The sequence below is a fragment of the Notothenia coriiceps genome, unplaced genomic scaffold (assembly GCF_000735185.1).
Source record: "Notothenia coriiceps isolate Sejong01 unplaced genomic scaffold, NC01 NC01_scaffold00037244, whole genome shotgun sequence".
Classification (NCBI taxonomy): domain Eukaryota; kingdom Metazoa; phylum Chordata; class Actinopteri; order Perciformes; family Nototheniidae; genus Notothenia; species Notothenia coriiceps.
In genome coordinates, this window is record NW_011369945.1 from 9,633,732 (window position 1) to 9,653,826 (window position 20,095).

The 20,095-nt window shown below is 41.4% G+C and overlaps 2 protein-coding genes across 5 annotated transcripts in view; one reads left to right on the forward strand and one right to left on the reverse strand.

Moving 5' to 3' along the window:
* Nucleotides 1-20,095, reverse strand: part of LOC104965286 (phospholipid-transporting ATPase ID-like) — a 718,806-nt gene that overhangs the window by 281,840 nt on the left and 416,871 nt on the right. The window lies entirely within an intron of this gene.
* On the forward strand, nt 3,763-15,080 carry trpc6a (transient receptor potential cation channel, subfamily C, member 6a). Of its 4 annotated transcripts, none has more exons than XR_800447.1 (14): nt 3,763-3,943; nt 5,196-5,524; nt 6,306-6,438; nt 7,362-7,662; nt 9,294-9,479; nt 9,969-10,133; nt 10,221-10,464; nt 11,193-11,420; nt 11,934-12,198; nt 12,784-12,979; nt 13,864-14,024; nt 14,263-14,319; nt 14,613-14,688; nt 14,796-14,819. XR_800447.1 is itself a non-coding variant. In XM_010793501.1 (14 exons), the coding sequence occupies exons 1-14, from the start codon at nt 3,777-3,779 to the stop codon at nt 14,939-14,941; spliced, it is 2,703 nt and encodes a 900-aa protein (XP_010791803.1). In that variant the 5' UTR covers nt 3,763-3,776; the 3' UTR covers nt 14,942-15,080. The 4 variants fall into 4 exon arrangements, 3 of the variants coding, with proteins under 3 accessions (XP_010791803.1, XP_010791804.1, XP_010791805.1); XM_010793501.1 differs by having other exon boundaries at nt 13,864-14,073; nt 14,796-15,080; XM_010793502.1 differs by having other exon boundaries at nt 9,321-9,479; nt 13,864-14,073; nt 14,796-15,080.

Here is a 20,095-nt window from a genome sequence, read left to right on the forward strand (position 1 = left end):
TATGTGTGAAAACGCTTGAAAGATTTACCTCCACGTGTGATATTTGTGATGCATACTAGCCACTGTGAGCTTTACAGCATCAAAGCTTTCACACTCGTCCAGTTCTCTGACACTGAGCAGCATGAGGTGCCACTGTTCCACACCAGGAGCCTAAAACAAAACATCACAGATCAGGCTCTACGCGGTAACCAGAGCAGATGTGACCCTGCTGCTGGTGAATGAACTTCATTATGACAGAAAAGAGCACTTACCAGCTTTGAAAAGGTTTCCTGGAGCATTTCAGCATCTTGACTGACTGTTCGGCCAACATCAGGACTCCAGCACCTCAACAGTTTGTTCTTACTTCTCTGGATAAAATGCTTGAGGTAAAGGTAGGTGACGAGCTTGTAGGCCTCGTGCACCACTCTCTGAGAAACACAAAGAAGAACAAAAGCATTAAGATACACATATGAGGAAACAAAAGCCTGCATAACTTCATGTTTTTTATGATTCATTCATAGATCAACGACAATAGGTTTTACACATTTTCCTCAGCAAATATCTCTATTTAAATCCAAAGTGAAGACTTATGCCAAAGTCTTAATTGGTATTATATAAAGGGTTGTGCATTATATACAAGTACTTTAACTAAATGCACAACCCTTTATATAATACCAATTAAGACTTTGGCATAAGTCTTCACTTTGGATTTAAATAGAGATATTTGCTGANTTCTATGAACAGTTATTCATAATTTCTGTCTAATTTAAAGGTGCTACATCCATTATGTGAAATATCCATATTTAGCTCATTTTTTCCCATTTCCCTTGATATAATACCAATTAAGACTTTGGCATAAGTCTTCACTTTGGATTTAAATAGAGATATTTGCTGAGGAAAATGTGTAAAACCTANCTGAGCAGCATGAGGTGCCACTGTTCCACACCAGGAGCCTAAAACAAAACATCACAGATCAGGCTCTACGCGGTAACCAGAGCAGATGTGATCCTGCTGCTGGTGAATGAACTTCATTATGACAGAAAAGAGTACTTACCAGCTTTGAAAAGGTTTCCTGGAGCATTTCAGCATCTTGATTGAAAGTTCGGCCGACATCAGGACTCCAGCACCTCAACAGTTTGTTCTTACTTCTCTGGATAAAATGCTTGAGGTAAAGGTAGGTGACGAGCTTGTAGGCCTCGTGCACCACTCTCTGAGAAACACAAAGAAGAACAAAAGCAGCAAATATCTCTATTTAAATCCAAAGTGAAGACTTATGCCAAAGTCTTAATTGGTATTATATAAAGGGTTGTGCATTATACACAAGTACTTTAACTAAATGCAGAAAAGAGAAATGGGAAAAAATGAGCTAAATATTGATATTTCACATAATGGACGTAGAGCACCTTTAAATTAAGCAGAAATTATGAATAACTGTTCATAGAAATGAAATCTTCTTTAATTAAAAACAAACACTCTTGAGGAAATAGGAAGCTTTTGTCATTGTCAATGCAAATTCAACAATAAAGATTTGAATGGGGGGATTCAAGACGTACCATTTGGACGCCCTGGAAGCCCTGCAGCTCTGAGAAAAGATGCTTCAAGTCCACGATCAAGAGGTGAAACTCCTTGTTCTCCGATTTGAAGTATTTCTTTAGGTACCTCTGTGATTTAAGAAAAATATAAACATTAGTTCGATATATGCATAAATCATAATCCACTTTTAAACGTGTAAGAAAACATTACATTAGTGATTAAGTTGAATAGCTACCTCTGTCATGTCAGCTGTGATTTCGTTCAGGACTTTCAAAGTAAAGGTCTCCATGTTGTCAAGTACAGCCAGGGTTTCTTTGAGAAGGGATGTTTTGATCTCCTTTGTCTGGGTGTACTGCCTGAGAGGAAAAATCAGGGGGAAGAAAAGGGAACTTCCTGGAAATGGTGACATCACTATGTAACACTCGCGCTTCTATTGGATAGCACTTCAACACATTGTACGTGACATCTCTAAGCGGTTGACCAATCACAAAAAAGCTGACCAGCTAACCAATCAGAGCAGACTGGGCTCTGGTTTCAGACAGAGGGTGAAAAGAGGTGCTGCAGCACAGGCAGTATGAGAAAAATAAAGACCTTTTTGAACATTAAAGCGTGTAAACATGTCACAGTAGAGACAAAATACAGATATGAACCTCAAAATGAGCAGAATACGGCCCCTTTAATGGAGTGTGTGGAGAATGTGTTATTATCTTGTGATTAAACCTGTGTAGTTTAGTTCAGATACTTTGTTTCTGTCTGTTTATTGTGGAGAGTAAGTCTGCCATAAAATGTCCCGATCCCATTCCTGCTCCCCAGAGAAAAAATCCTTTAGATTTCAATGACCTTTTCTGTAGCTGCGTAATCTGGAAGTCTTACATTTTGGTTTAACTGAAAATATTATGTAACATGACTTTGAGTGCGGTGTTTCTTTGCCTCGTGTGTGTTTTTGTGTGCGTTTGAAGTTTTTATTGACCCTGCCAATACACACATACCGGACCACACAAAGAGCCAGAGTTCCTAATGTGTTATCAGCAGAATCAGTGGCCCTAAAACCGGCAGACATAACATGACCATCCCCCCCCCCCCAATAACAGTGTGTATGTTTGAGCTGACAGTGTTTATATCCAGATCTGGGGTCTGTTCTGTTCTGAGGAGGAAGTCTTAACAAAAACTTACACCGTGACATTCGTCAGAGTTTACCCCCTTTCACCCTGCCATCCTCCTTGTTAAAAGTTACACTCTTATACGTCATTAAACGTCCAAAGTGACTTATCTTCAGCAATCAGGGCCTTAAAAGGAAATTGTTACGGATACAAGCGTAAATTAGGGGCTCTGCTCTATCAGATCTTTGGATGTTGGCATGTCGGCGTGATGTAATGGGGTGTATTATTTGGAAACAGCTTGAAATGAGAGGGAGAGGTAACACATTTGACTAAATACTGGACTCCTCTTAGAGTGTGGGGCCTGCTGAAAATAGATACTGAATTGCTTGCTTCAAATTCCAAGCATATATAACCTCAAACACATTGGGGTATAATATATGTATACGTACGTGTTTCTGTGTTTGCGTGTGTATTTTAAGCGTGTGTGTGCATGGTGGGAAGTTATTTTCCCACACTGGTCAAGCATACAGGAAGCAAAGTCTAATGGGAATATAAACCCTGAGGAACCTCATCTGCAGTTTATCAGTCATCAGTTACTCCTGCATGCATGTGCACACACACACACACACACACACACACACACACACACACACACACACACACACACACACACACACACACACACACACACACACACACACACACACACACACACACACACACACACACACACACACACACACACAAACACACAAACAAACGTCAACATGTTCTCTAAACACTGCGGTTTAAAATAACATTTTACAGCCCTAGCACACAAAACCATTGCCGAAACACAACATTTTCAGAATACACTTGTTCTTATTTATCAACCATGCAGACGAGCCAACATTCACAACACTAATGTAGGGAGTCATTTAAATCAGTAAAGCAAAAAAAACTAATCAGAAAGTGGATTTAGCTGAAACAATAAGGCTACTGGTGAAAATAGCCATGTATCAGCAGTAGCATCAGCTGACCTCCACATCTGTATATAGATCATAAAAGTATAGTGGGACCCTGAAGGATGCATTCTTTCTCAAGGACACGGAGAAACAGAGGGGGCAGGGCGACGGGGAGACGGGAGAGTCAGAGTGTGCCACGGACACTTGACGACTGCTTCATATGAACCAAGACCCTCCACTGTGGATCTCCTCCAGGATGAACCACAGACCGCCCCTCAGCAGCCGGCCGGCGGTCTGCAGCGACAGCCCCCGGGCCCGCAGCCGGGATAACCTGCTGGTGTGCGAGGACTTCGGAGAGGAAAACTGTTGCTCTGGACGATGCCTTGGGTGAGTCTCTCATCAACATCCCATACGCAGACAGATGTGCAGACAGATGTGCATGTGTGTGTTTGTGTTAATCTAATGCTGGTTTGTTTACACAACAGGTTGTTGTTATATATAGATAATGTAAAGGCATATAACATTACATGTCATTTGCTTTTATCCAAAGCGACTTACATACATTCAGCAATCCCCACAGGAGCAATTTGGGGTGAAGTGTCTTGCCCAGGGACACAACGACATGCTGACTGCAGTGGGACTCGAACTTGCTATCCCCTGATTTGAAGTCTATCATACTGAGCCACAGTCTTCCAGTAACACGAGTCAATTCAATATGAATTTAAGTTATCAAGTTAAAGTGTAAATAATGTCAACATGTCTGTAGCTAATCATTGACAGTTTTACCATTCATGGGAAACTCAAACTTTGATGAAGTTGATGGAGGTCAAAAGGATAACACTTGTACGTTTTTGGCTGTTACACAGCAGTATTTAAAGTCTTCAAATTCTTCCTGGTTTATCCTGTAAATCTGGTTTACAGCATGGCTCACTGTTTGAGGCAGCAGCATTCTCAGGTTGATCTCTGTTTAACCTGCACACTGTAAATGAGACTTATTTATATGAAAAACATTGTAATTGAACTGGTGCTATATTTTACATTACTTTAATTTCTTTTCAACATTTTTGGAAAGTGGGGAGTGACATGGTCTCTCTCCAGTGTCTTCTAAAAAACATTTATTTTTAAACTTGGCTTGTACATTTGATCTCTGGCTTGTACATTTTATCTCTGTCGGTACCTATTATTAGACTTTAATCCAAACAATGGTCATTCCAGGGGAGTCAAGATTACAATTTCTACACAGTATTGTATCATTTGAAATACCTATTTAATACTAGCACTATAAAAAGTCCCATGTTGATCTGATGATGTATTTCTGTCAAAAATCAGATCAATCGACTTTAACCTATCCAAAAGGTTTTATTTTCAGGTATAAAATATCCCATATTATACCAAATAAAAGTTGCAGCACATAACTTGAGGTGTTTTTTAAGACATGTGTAAGCTGCATTTGTACTGGTATCACCACCACATGAGTAGAATAAATCATTAAACTCTCTAAACAGCATTTAAGTAACTATTTTAGTTGTAAAATGTGAACCTGCAAACATGTAACTGATGAGTGTTTCTCCAGAGGGCTTATGTGCTTGTATAAGTGACGATGTGGATGTGATATACTGTGTGTTTATGACTCTGGCAGCCACAGCAGCTCAGAGAGACAGCTCGTGGCCCCTCTCAGTGCAGTGAAACGACGCCAGGCCCTTCGTGGTCCAACCTACATGTTCTCTGCTCCCTCCATCAGCCCTTCAGAGGTTGAGCAGCGCTTCCTGGAGGCGGCTGAGTACGGCAACATACCAGAGGTGCGGCGCATGCTGCTCCACCTGCCACACTTGAACGTCAACGCTGTGGACTACATGGGCCAGAATGCATTGCAGCTGGCTGTGTCCAACGAACATCTGGAGGTGACGGAGCTGCTGCTGGGGAGGGCGGATCTGGCCAGAGTGGGTGACGCCCTCCTGTTAGCCATCAGTAAGATGTGTACATTTGTGCATGTTTGTATACAAAGGCCAACAAACACTTAGAGGCCATCTTCTGCTTTTTGGGGTTTTCCCTTTCCTGTAGTGTTATATAGGTTTTAGTGCATGTTAACGGTCTGCAAAGGCTAAAATCCCAAAGTTCCCTCAGAGGGAGTTTCTCTCCAACACACTCCCCCCCCCTGCCTGAAAAGCCTAAATTGTAGTCCTTTTGTTAATTCCGTTAGATAGTGACATCTCTAAGCGGTTGACCAATCACAACAGAGCCGGCCAGATAACCAATCAGAGCAGACTGGGCTCTGGTTCAGAAAGGGGTTGTAAAGAGGTGCAGTAGCACAGGCAGTATGAGAAAAATAAAGACCCTTTTGAACATTAAAGCATATAAACATGAACCTTAAAACGAGCATTATATGTCCTCTTTAAAAGAGTGTCAGAAAGCTGACACTGCAGTTCTCTCCAGGGGTCAAACGATGTATTTTCTTTAAAGATGTCAGAGCAGATGACAAACCTCACTGTGCCCCATGCTTGACGTTTTATTTAATTAAACCTAAAATGGCTCTTACACCGAATATCTTAAATCTTACATATCAATCTAGAGCACCATAGTTAGTGGAAAATCAAAATCAAATGCAAATACAAGCACCCTTGTTATAGCTGTATTAATACAACATTATATCTGGGTTTGCGGTTTGTTTGTGTGTGTGTGTGTGTGTGTGTGTGTGTGTGTGTGTGTGTGTGTGTGTGTGTGTGTGTGTGTGTGTGTGTGTGCGTTGCAGGTAAAGGTTACGTTCGTATCACAGAGGCCTTGTTGTGTCACCCTGCGTTTAGAGATGCCCATCGTCTGACAGGGAGCCCCGCTCAAGCAGACATGTTGGACGACTTCTACGCTTACGATGAGGACGGGACGAGGTAGGGCATTTGAAAGAAATCATTAAAGAATGTTGTGCCTTCTAACAGCAGAGAAACAGCAGCTAAGTAACTGAATATCCTGACATGTGGGACAACCTGAACGTCTCTGTTTAAAAGGCTGTTAGTGCTTGCTGCGTACGACTGAAACAGAGACTTAACGACCCCAGAATAAAGCGAATTGTTGTCTATAGACTTTGGTTTTGGTATGGTTTATCAAACTTAACATGTGGATTTGTGAGCTTTGGAGCAGATGTTATGTTTTTGGACTAGGGCTGAAATGATCACAATCCTGATATTGGATATTTGGCTGATACTGACTTATATTGCTGCATATGGTATGATTAATTGTTTCTATGTATTTATTTGTTACATTAGGTTATACAAAGACAGAAAAGCAATGTTATTGGCCTGATGTTGCCTTACAGATGACCCTAGTCACTTCCACACAGTGGGGCATACAGCCTATTAATAAAACACTGACAGCCTATTTAATGGGTTGTCGGCAAATACTCCCAAAGGAGTTGGAATTGGGACTGGGAAAACTTGGATTGGTCCATTCCTACTTTGGACAGAGCCAGCCCTTTCCCCGCCAATTTGAACTATATGAGGCAACAAGATCTATCAAATCAAATCAGGTTTTATTTATATAGCACATTTAAAAAAAAATGTTGGTCGAGCATTTTGGGTTATTTGCATGCTGTACATGCACATAATAAATAACACATTACTACAGTCGCAAACAGAAGACAATAAATTAACAGCAAATATAAAAATCAAACACAGGGAAATGTCATGCGTCGTGCTCCGCTCTGACTAGAAGTCCAGGGAGAAGAAGTGAGTTTTTAGTGTTGATTTAAAAACCCCTAGGGTCTGGGCCGACCTCTATGTAAATGTACATGGTCTTTATGTTTCCCTCCCTACAGGTTCTCTCATGACGTCACTCCAGTGATCCTTGCAGCGCACTGCCAAGAGTATGAGATTGTTCACACCCTGCTGAGTAAAGGGGCTCACATCGATCATCCTCACGATTACTTCTGCGGCTGCGACTCCTGTAACTACCAGCAGCAGTTTGACTCCTTCAGTCACTCACGATCGCGGATCAATGCCTACAGAGGCCTCGCCAGCCCTGCCTACCTCTCCCTGTCCAACGAGGACCCGGTGCTGGCCGCCCTGGAGCTCAGCAGCGAACTGGCCATGCTGGCTAACATTGAGAAAGAATTCAAGGTACTAAAAACATCCCCTCACCAGACTCAGTTCTGCTCAGTGCCCTGAAAGCCAGCTCATCGTCAAGTACACAAAAACTTAATTTTGTCATGTCTCTGCCAACCAGCTGCCAGTAAACACAAGAACATTTTATGAGCCTTTAGATAGGAAGCAAACACAGAAGGGGGTTGAGATCTTGCATTCACTTCGTTTTTTTAACACACATATTTAACAAATGTAATTATTACTGGCCTTACAGTAGGATTGAACGGAGCCCCTAAAGGGACATGAAAAAAAAAAAAAAACAGAGAGAAAAAAAAAAGTCAGGATAACGGGTTAGTATCTCGTGCGCAAGAGTTCTTTTGGGGAGAAAGTTACCGGTGCGCCAAGGAGGAAGTGAAGCGCACAGGACACAACCATTTCATTGCAGACTGTTATGTATACGTGTGGAAATGACAGTGCATTATTTGAGATATATTTCGTACTCAGACTTCACTTTAAGGACATTTCGGCCACGGGTGTGTGGTCACTCCAGGAGGCAGCGGGACTTGTAACTCAGAGAAGAGCAGCACCAGCGCTCAAAGAGCTTTTACGCACCGCCTACTCTGTGTTTACCCTCATTGAACAGCTATAAAGAGTTACCACAGGCTGTTACGTTTTAACCACACACACCTCTACACACACACCGAACTGCCCGATTACTCCCCCTTTTATTAGTTTTATGAAGGAGATCGCCGGTCATCAGGACGCATGATGGGCGGACTGGGACTAAAAATCAGCCCGGGAATCTCACCCTGCCCAGCCGACGTAAACTGTCAACGGGGTTGGGGGGGCAGTCCGCCACTGGCTCTGTGTGTGTGTTCTGAGTGTTTGTTTCCCTATAAAACAGCTGCGGGGGAAGCAGGTACTCTGCGAGTCACGGACATTAATTCATAGGTCAAAGCAGATTGGTTTACAGACTCCCCTGTTTTGCCAATCCGGTGCTTAAAAAAGGTGCCGAAATGTCAATAAAATTAAGTCTGACTTCCAAATATAGTCTATCTCAAATAATGTATGCTCTGTCATTTCCCCACGTAAACATAACAGTCTGCAATGAAATGGTTGTCTAATGTGTGTTCCACTTCCTCCTTGGTGCATCGGTAACTTTCTAAAAAAAAATAAAGTCAGGAAAAACGGATTCGTTTCTCGTGCGCACGAGAACCGAATCAATTTTCCTGACTTTATGTCCCTTTAGGGGCTCCGTAAGATTGTATACTGTACAATAAATAAATGTCCCAATCTAAACCATGATTAATTTACACAATTAATTATGTAGCCCATTTTTCTTGGTATACAAATAAACTTTACCTTAATTTTCACTATAAAAATGTTAAAAAAGGTTTTGATGTAATAATGGTGTTTTAAAGAAAAGTCTAATAAGTGACTATTTAAAGCCAAAGTAGTTATTGAGCCAATACCCTACTGATAAAAAAAACATGTTGTTAACTAAGTTTCTGTGGTGACATTGTTAAAATCCCAAGCTGTGAAAAATTAGAACGTATTTCACCTAAAATCTAGAAGCATATTTTCCGCCAGCATCAGAAGATATCTCCTGCAGTACATCTTGTATATTTAACTCACTGATTAAATGTTTTCCTCATTGCGTTTTGTAGAACGACTACTGTTGTCTGTCCACCCAGTGTAAGGACTATGTGGTCGGCCTCCTGGATCTGTGCCGCAGCACTGAGGAGGTGGAGGCCATACTGAGCGGAGAAACTGACTCTGAAGACAACTACGATCTACCAGGTCGCCCCTCCCTCACACGGCTCAAATTAGCCATCAAATACGAACTCAAAAAGGTTAGAGTGCTCGCAAACCAGCAATGACAGAAAAGGCAAGAAAGAGCTCATGTTTTTGGATCAAAATATAACTACACGGGCAAAATGCCTTATCTCGCAGTGTTAACAACATCAGTAATCATTTGTGAATCCTTTCTATGGTTCTGGTACATCCTTCCATCAAGTTTCATAAAACTTGGGCCTATACTTTTACAGTAATCCTGCTCATAACAAAACAGCACAACCGCCTTGGCGAAGGTAATTACAACAAAAAGCAACATTTTTAAACAAGCCAAGCAAACATAATCATGAAATAAATTGATGACACTAATAATTTTATCTCTACCAGTTCATCACGATGGTTCTGTCTCACAGTGCCTCTATGGCCAATTCCTCTAATAATAGAAGGGTCAAATTAGAGTCGAGGCAGCATATCTTTACGTATTTTCTCTAACATTTGTCCATAAACCCTCTGTTTCCTTGTCTCCTCTGTAATGTCTATCCCCTCAGTTTGTGGCTCATCCTAACTGCCAGCAGCAGCTGCTGAGTATCTGGTATGAGAATCTGCCCGGCCTGAGACAACAAACCACTGCCACCAAACTGCTGGTGGTGCTGGCTGTGGCTATAGGACTGCCTGGACTGGCTGTGGCTTACCTGGTGGCTCCGTGCAGCAGAGTATGTAACTTACATGACCTCCCAAATACTTGACATTGTATTCACTTCTGGACATTTATCTCATCCTCCTATTCTTTTATTTCTCAGGTGGGGAAAGTGATGCGTAGCCCCTTCATGAAATTTGTGGCCCATGCCTCATCTTTTACTATTTTTCTGGGTCTTCTGATCATGAACGCTGCTGACCGTTTTGCAGGCGCCACCCTGTTGGCAAATATGACCCACCATGATCTCCAAGGAGAACACAATCTTAACTCTGACCCGCTGATGCTCTACCGCATGACCACCTCACCCTTCACATGGATGGAGATCCTCATCATTTCATGGGTCATGGGTGAGCATGAGGCAATGATTAAAGAGGAAGGTTGTGTCCTCCTTCAGCCAGGTCTCCAAAACATTTGGAAGGAAATGGCGTGTAGACAATAATGTTCCGAGGGAAACGTTTTCCCTTTCCTGTAGTGTGTTATATGCGTAGGTTTTTGTGCATGTAAATGGTCTGCACAATCTAAAACTCAAAGATTTGTTGCTTAAACATAACCGGTTTAGTTTCAAATAACAACCTACCGTTCAAAACAGTGATCGTAATCCTTGAGAGAATTGAGGCTTAAGGACACAGTTTAGCTGTATGGGAATTGTGTATGTGACAGGGTTGTATCATATCATGTACCTTGTGGGGGCTTACTCATTGTACCCCGGCTCAGAACCAAACACACCGAAGCTGCTTTTAGTTTTTATGCTCCCCACAAATGGAATAAACTTCAAGAAAACCTGAGGTCTTCACCAACGATGAGTTCTTTTAAGTCGAGGCTAAAAACACAACTTTTTACAGCTGTTTACCCAGAAGCCTTTTAACTTGTTTTAGCACCTACTGTATTTACAATGTTGTTTTTAAACTATTCTGTATCTCTTGTATGCATGGTTTTTATGTATCTGTTATTCCATTATGTTGATTTATTGTGTTTCTTTAGTGTTAATGATGACGTAAAGCACTTTGAATTGCCTCTGTGTCTGAAAATGTGCTATATAAATAAACTTACCTTACCTTACCTTGTGCCACTGCAGGTATGATCTGGACTGAGGTGAAGGAGATCTGGAGTCAAGGCCCAGGGGAGTATTTCGTTGAACCGTGGAACTTCCTGGACTTTGGGATGCTGGCGATCTTCCTCGCCTCCTTCAGCTGCCGCTTATCCACCCTGAGACATGCTGACTTAGCCCAGACCTATGTACACACACACTACACGACACTGATTAATGTCACACTGCCCCCCGAGATAAACTACTTTACACTGGGTGAGCATGCTCAGACCGCCATCATTTATTTAATGTATAAACAGATAGAGTGAGTTAGCAGGAGGCGGTACATATGGGAGCGCATGTGACGTGTGTTGGCTTTGGACTCTGAACACCAATGGTCCGTCTGATTTCCTCTGTTATTGTTGATAAAAGAGAACAATTTTAGACTAATTATATTTAACAAAAATAGCTTGCTTGAAGGCAATTCTGAGTTGACTGGTTCCCAACCGATCTGGATTGTGACTTCTTAAAATACACAAAGTCTACTTATAACACAAATGTGTATTGGATAATTGTTGAAGGCCAGAAGAGGTAATAATATCCAAAGTTATAAAAAAAATAGCAAAGATTTGTGAAATGTACACAATGATCATAACAAGTCTAGATGAAGTGGCGTTCTTACATAAATGCTCTGTCAAAATGGATAATGTTGTGTCCTGGTTGACTTGATTTACAAGTAGTAGTGTACAAGAGTCAGTCAGAGTATATTAACGTTTACTGTTTTTGCAGCACGTATATACTGGGTGCCTTCGGATCCCCAGCTGGTATCGGAGGGTCTGTACGCGGTGGCTGTGGTGCTGAGCTTCTCTCGGATCGCTTACATCCTACCGGCCAATGAGAGCTTCGGTCCACTGCAGATCTCTCTGGGGAGGACAGTCAAGGACATCTTCAAGTTCATGGTCATCTTCATCCTGGTCTTTCTGGCGTTCATGATTGGCATGTTCAACCTGTACTCCTATTACCTTGGGGCAAAGCAGAATGATGCCTTCACCACGTGAGAGACACCTGCATCTGTTCGCACATGCTTTTAGGGTTTTCTACTGTCCAGGAGATATTTATGTTACATTCAAACATTCACTGTGTTACCCCCTGAAAGGCAGCTTGCAAGAGTTTCACTTTTAAATATTTACCTGGCATAGGTTGTGGACACAGACTGTCAGCATTACAACCAAAAACTGATTTTTCTGTCTCAGATTATATAATATGACTGATTTTCAGAGGCTGGATGATTATAAATACATACCATATTTTCTAATAAAAGATACATTAAATCAAATTCATTATTATATTAAAAATAAATGTAAATGTTCAGTCAGATATGTCTAATCCCCTCGACTTGATTGTGACCAATTTGTGTCAAATAGTTTTGGTGACCCGACACCATGGTTTAGAACCTTGTCTTTAGTTATAATTAAGGAAAACAAAATGTATTCTTGTACATACAGAAGGAAAATTATCTTTCTTCCGTTCTCACAGTGTCTTTAACATCTCAGTCCTGATGATTAATGGTTTGTTTGAATTCAAAAATAACTTTTTTTCTCTTGTCTCTCTCCACTTCCTCCTCTGTGTGTACGTCTAGCCTGGAGGAGAGTTTCAAGACGTTGTTCTGGGCTATTTTTGGACTGTCTGAGGTCAAATCTGTCGTGATCAATAACGGGCACAAATTCATCGAGAACATTGGTTACGTGCTGTACGGGGTTTACAACGTTACCATGGTGATAGTGCTGCTCAACATGCTCATCGCCATGATCAACAGCTCCTTCCAGGAGATCGAGGTTCGTCAGCAAAATACAAAAATTATCATGTGCTTCATTTACAAGCTCACAAACAAAGACAGCATCCTGAGACAGCCTTACCTGCCCTCACATGTAGCATATTCTATTGATATATGTGTTCAGTTTTTGTCAGGGAAGATAACATTTAGTTTAGACCATGAGTAACATTTTGTTAAACGCCAATACTATATTTTAGGTTCAACACAAGATTTAGATTGAGGTATGTAGCCTACTCAATTACAATAAAAGTATCCTTATTTTAAAAACTTGTTTTAGCTATAAAATAAACCTTGCACTTTCAACTGACTTAGCTTTGCATTTGTTCCGCAAATGTATTTTTGTTTGTTTTGCAGATCAAATGTGTACTTTTTAATTTTTTTAAAAGTTTTGGCAAACATACGCAAAGTGTATTCACTTTTTTTAATCAAATCAATAGTTACTTCATGTCTGTATGCGGAAGTATTAAGGAACAGCCTTGCAGCTTATTAGCTTAGCTTGAAACCACTAGCATGGTACAGTGACTTCCTGAACTCGTGAAAGGTAACCAGCAGAGACCAGACCAAGAAATATTCAGGAACATAACCCCCCTTTAAAAACCACGTCTTTCTGTGCCCTTTAAACGGAATAAACGAACAAGTTTATTTAGTGTTAACTACTGAGCTTTAGAGGTGCTCCTTTTTCTGTTTCCAGTCTTTGTGCTAAGCTAAGCTAATCGCCTCATGGCTGCAGGTTCATATTGGCGGTAAAAACTCAGAGAACGATATCAGTCTTCTTATAAAACTCTTGGCAACAAAGTGCATAAGCGTATCAAAATGAAATAGCTTGATGTGTGTATTTATCTTTTTAACCTGTTGGTTTTACCTTTGTTTTCCTATCTGCTTTAGGATGATGCTGATGTTGAGTGGAAGTTTGCTCGGGCCAAACTCTGGTTCTCTTACTTTGAGGAGGGAAGGACGCTCCCAGTACCTTTCAACCTGGTCCCCAGTCCAAAGTCCATGCTGGGACTGGCTACAGGCATCAAGTCCCTGCTGCAGCTGCTCCAGAAGTATGTGGCAGGACACAGTGAGGAGAAAAATGAGACACAGTTAAATCAGGTACCACACAATAATGAAAGTGAACAAATGTACAAAGCGTTTATACAGTAGAAAGAACAAAAGATGACATTTTGTGGAGTGTTAGAGGCAGAGCCTGAGCACCTCCAAGTGGTTTTACTGCTGCACCACAGGCTCCACTTCAGACCACTGAGAAATATCAACTCAATTAACGATAGCTTAATTTTACAGCTCGGAGAAGTCAAAAGTTCTGGATTTGATGGATCAACTAGCTCATCCAGATATCAGGTATGTACATTTCTAACATTTTAGACAAACATATTTGACTATTTAGCAACTCTCAAGAATTAGATGTTATACGTAAATATTTTTTTATTGAAATGTTCATACAAATTGATTAATTGCTAAACTAGGACTTACATTTACAAAATAATGTTTTGAGTTTTAGTAAAAATGTTTTACATTTTTCACTATATAATAATTTTACATTGGATTATTTTACATCTTAGGTTTGCCTAGTATGATACTATTAATTTTTCCTGTTAAAAGAATTTGAGCACTTTTTCTATCTCAATTTGCAGAAGATCATGAAGCGTCTGATAAAGCGTTATATCATCAAAGCCCAAGCAGACAAAGAGAGTGACGAGATCACTGAAGGTAAAAAATACACAACGATTCTAAAACTCTACTCTCCTCTAAATTGTATAATTTCCATTTTGAAGTGAAATGTCTCCTTTTCATTTTTCTGTTTTTTTTTCTTTCAGGCGAGCTTAAAGAGATCAAGCAGGACATCTCCAGTCTGCGGTATGAGCTGCTGGAGGAGAAATCACAAAACACAGAGACACTGGAAGGTCTGCTGAGGAGGCTCGCAGAGATCAGCACACCTTCAGCAACACTGCCAGTATCCTAGACTTGTACATACAACTGAACGTGTTTAGGTGCCTGTTCTTGATCATTGGCTGTAGATACAGTGTGATAGTGTCAAAACATTTATATAAAATAAAAATGTATTTATGTGAATGTTAAATTAAAATGTAGCTTGCAGAATACATGATTATGTGTTGTTTGTTTGTTTATAATGCACACAAAGGACTGCTGTAGAGAGCACATATTTTAAAGAGAAGATTATTTGGAGAAAAAACGTTCATGCACATTAAAAACATTTAGTGATATGCTTACACATGATATGTAAATTATGTTTCTTTCTCCTGCAATTAAGAGTACCTGAAAACAACAACAGGACTAACAGAGGGCTTACCCTAACATTTGGAATATAAACAATTATTTCATTATTCCAGTTTGCTATGCAAAGTGGCATATTCAATACCAAGGGGGAAAAAAGTACCGTTTTTGAGGTGAATGCAAAATAAACACACGAAAAAAATACAAATACTTCAATAAAAAAAAAAGCCATTTTGTTTTTGTAGATTACGTTTATTATTATTTAGTGTGAAACCTTACACACAGTATAAGAAATGTGTCAGGATTCAGTCGTAAACCGATTCACACGGTTTCAGGCACAAGCGTAAAAAACAGTTTTGATATTAGTATGATAATTTATACATAAATCACATGAATTGATAAAAAAAAAAACACATGTTTCCACGTACATTACAGACACATTTCATGTCTGCATAGTGTAGAACACAGGAGCTGATCACGTTGATTAAGTGACACCGTCATGAAGGAGTGGAGCAAAAGTCAAGATTTGAACATCTATTGTATTATAAGCTGGTTAATATCACCTAGCATGGTCAGATGTACATTCAGTACATACATCGTTAGTATCAAGCCACAGTTGTTCAGTAACAGTCACATGATGAATATATTATATCTTCGATCTGCAGCACAGATTATTACTGCAAGCACTGGAGATCCCTAAAGTCTAAGTTAGATATTTGTGTTGTTTGGCTACCGGGTCTGTCACATGTATGTGATGTAGTTTTCAGGTATGAGGCCTGTTCTGCCGTTGTACGTCGCCTGAAGCCAACCTGGTTCCACAGAGGCGTACACTGCAACACAAACAAGACAAAGACCTTCATTTATAAAACCGTTTTCATTCACTCACACACAACAAATGATACACTTTGGGGGCAATTGAGTTTACCTCTGATTGTGTAATCACTATCTGTTCCGCTCAAATGTAAAAACTATCACTTAGCTAAGCATGTTTAATAGAGACTTTCTTCATATTTGTCCCATTCTGTTTTTCTTGTATTTTTCGTGTACATAACATGTCAATGAATATGTCATACAATGGTATACCCATTTCAAATTACATTAAACAAAGACAAAAAAGGATAGCACAGGTTGTCCCCAACTCTTGGATCATTGATATAAAAGCAGCCCTATATTATTCAGACCCATTTGCATTCAATTCTATTACAGATTCAAATCTATTACATGGATTAGTTTCATCAGTTTTTAAACATTGAAAATATTTCCCAGTGAATTGAAAACATGATGTAAAATCTTACCATTTGAGAACAGCGCCCCCTGTGGAAAACTGAGCTCATGGCTGTGCTCCGCCTCACACGAGTAAAGAGCTTTCGCATCCCTAGAAGAAAAAATGTATTCAATAAAAAGAGATATCTAAGAACTGTGCTACAGATGATTACATTCAACTATATGTGATTCTATAGATTTCAGACTTGAATGACTTGATATGAGGTAGTGACTGACAAGGGACAGCTTCTAGACTTAAAAGGTTGTTCAATAAACAAGCTGGAAATGAACTTACCTTCCTGAACAAATGTCTAACGCTGAGGAGAATACTGAACTCTCACGCTGTGGTAGTCTGCCTGGTATTCTGTAAAACACAAACATGAAATTATGTCTGAGATCTTTCCCAGATGTTCCTGTGAGAGCATGACAGTTTCAAAAACCCAGTCTCAGTAAATACATGAAATCCTCAAATCAGGCCAATGATGTCAGAAATCACAAATCCCAGAGTTGTAGTATCTCTTTGATGTAAAGCCAACCAGTGCAATCTACAGGGATAACCGATATAAGATAACATTCTCACGTCAATTGACATATTTTTTGAAAAGGGTTTTGACATTTTAAAACTTGACCTTTCCTTACAGTGCAACTCTTTATCAAAATATTTTAAATGCCATTTGTTCTGCACCACACCATCTTTATACCACAAGGTTTCAGCAAACTGAACCACTTTGTTTCTCCTGGGCTAAAACACCCATTGATCTTAATGTCTTCGTCTTTTCTGACAGAACAGATCAAAGGATGAAAGTGCTGTGCTGCATGAGAGCACTTTATAATCTGATATTTACAGACACTCACAGTGATCCAGGCCTCTGGTAGCCGTTGCTGGATGCAGAGCCTGCAGGGTGTTTCAGATCGGAGCCCCAGCGGGTGTGTGCAGGTTTACGTTTGTGTGTTGCCTCTTGTGGGTCCGAGGACATGAGACTCTGAACAGATCCGTGACAACTTCTGTAATCTGCGATAGTGACACAAGAAATTAGAAGCAAACAAAAACAGGTGGAAGGAAATGGACTGTACTTATATAGAACTTTATCCAGTCTTTAAGACCCCTCAAGGCTCTTTACATACTACGTATTCACCCATTCATACAGAGCAGTGTACCTTACTCTAGGACCTAACATTCACACACATTCACACACCGTTGGCCATGCCATCGGGAGCAACTCAGGGTTAAGTATCTCGCCCAAGGATACATCGATATTTTGACTGCATGGGCTGGGATCGAACCCACAACCTTCTGGTTGAAAGACAACCGCACTCCCCCTTTAACATTATTCTCACTGTCATCACTCTTAAACTTGTAAAGATGCACGCACCCTCAGAGATGTGTAGGGAGGTGAGAGAGGAAGATGTGGAGAGCTGGTAGGGGAATAAGGACGAGGACGACGAAGAGGAGGAGGAGGCAGTCCTGTAAGGTTTTCGGAGCTGCCGAGGCGAAGACGTAGAGTCCGTCACTTTGGTTTCTTTGAGAGTGGAGGTGTTGCTGGATGCATTTTGTTGATCCACTGAAAGAGTGCTCTTCAGAGAGGAGACGGACGACCCTCTCTGAACGGGTCGACCCCTGCTGAGGGCGGGGGTGCGCTCCACTAAAGAGTCCTGGATGGAGGCAGTGGACGAGGAGGCTAAGGAAGGAGATCTAGACTCTTTGAGGGATGATAAGGAGGCAGTAGAGTTTCCTTTACCAGACAGACTCGTCTCTTTGGAGATTAAAGAGGACGTGGAGGACAAAGAGGAAGTCGGATTGAGCTTGGAGGAAGTCCGGGAAGAGGAAGGCGTGAGGGGAGGGGAGGCGTTGCTGTCCGGCGGTCGTTTCTGATCATTCCCGCTTGAGGAGTTGTGGGACGGGGAGCAGGAGGACGCGGCAGGAGGAGACACCGGAGCTGTGGAGGACGAGCCGGACTCAGCAGCCGGAGAGGACAGAGGAGAGGTCTGAGACAAGCCGTTCTTCTCAGAGGAGTGAGAGGACAGAGACTCCTGGCTGCCCATCGGGGTCGTGCTGGGGCTGCTGCTGAAGGTGTCACCTGGAGGGAGGAATAAATACACGTCAGCAGATGAAGAGACACGATGACAACTTCAAGGTTAGTCCATCCCGCGTGTCGGTGTTATTAAAGAAAAGGAAACACTTACTATGTCGCTAAAAAACTAAGACGAGACGGCTCTGTCCTCCTTAAACACAAACTGTGACGGACAATATTGTTAAGGAAGAAAAAAGAGACTCAAATGTAGTTTAAATTATATAAACCTTATCAAAGTCTTCTCTTTATTCTTTATATCTTATCCTTGATAAAAAAAAACAGGATATATAAAGAAGAGTTTTTTATCTTCGATTGCAGCCATACTGAATAAAACCATCTGATGGGAATTTATTCTTTAGTGGAAGAGCATTTTCAGATGCCCAAATGCTCGGAAACTGCTGGATTTATTCTATTTCCGTCAGACAACTCACATGTATCTTAATATGTTTATTAGAAGCAGCATAGAGTTTGAGTTTGGCGTCTAGGCTCGGGCCTCATCACTCCACAGATTTACAAAGAACATTGAGTGATGATTAGATAACTATCCCCCGAGCCTACAGGTGGAAGCTGGGGTGGAGCTGGGATGGAAGCTGGGGTGGAAGGTGGGGTGGAAGCTGGGATGGAAGCTGGGGTGGTGGGGGGGCAGGCGAGCAGCAGCAACATGAAACACAGCAGCAGGAACATGAACGCAGCAATAGCAAGTGATCACAGCAGTGGCAGCAGCAGCATAGCGAGGCAGAGGCAGGAAGACCTGGCAGCTTCAATAGAGCGGCATGTTTAGGAGAATGTGTTTGGTTGGTTGTAACGGTACGTCCACACAGCGGCTTTGAAAAAATCTTGGAGCTGGGCGTGTCTGAGAGCTTGGGGAATTTTTGTGAGCAACGCGACCAACAACCAATCACATGAATCTCCCGCCCCCGGCATACAAAGCAAAAAACCCCGGGGATTTTATGCGAGCAATATATATATATATATATAAACTCCCCAAACAGGCGAAAACCTACCAGTTTCACCCACTGTCTCTGCCACCTCCCTCCATGCCTGGTTCCTCCGGTTTGTATCCCGGTAAATAGTTCTGGTCGTAAAGAACCGGGTGATTTGCTAACCGTAATTTCTCGTTTGGAATATGAGGAAATGAACTGGCTCTCCCAGCTTGCACGCGGTTTGAAGCTGGTTTAAAGCTGCTGTGTTGACGTACCGTAAGAGGGACGAGGTGCGCCACGTGTTAATGTATCATTGGTGCTCGAGTTGACTGCCTGAACTAGCTCGCAGGCTTCGCCCCATTAATAGGTTGTATTTCATAAGCTTATCACATATCTGAAAGGTAATTTACAGCTATAATTGATCAATAAATGTTGTGTAGTAAAAATGTACTAATAAGTGACAAGAAAAGGGAGCTGTTAGCTGCAGAGAGACTCACTGTCGTTCCTAGACGCAACGGCAATGGGAGGCCGAAGGGAGGAGAGCAGCTAGAGGAGCGTCTTCGTTCCACTGGACATACCAGACAGCCCCTTCTACCTCCGGGCAGAGATGGGAGGCCGAGAGAC

Coding starts and splice junctions, on each gene's coding strand:
- trpc6a (XM_010793501.1), top strand. CDS start 3,777: ATGAACCAAGACCCTCCACTGTGGATCTCCTCCAGGATGAACCACAGA. Junction 9,480..9,968: donor TCAAATACGAACTCAAAAAG/GTTAGAGTGCTC, acceptor CTATCCCCTCAG/TTTGTGGCTCATCCTAACTG. Junction 12,980..13,863: donor GCTCCTTCCAGGAGATCGAG/GTTCGTCAGCAA, acceptor TATCTGCTTTAG/GATGATGCTGATGTTGAGTG.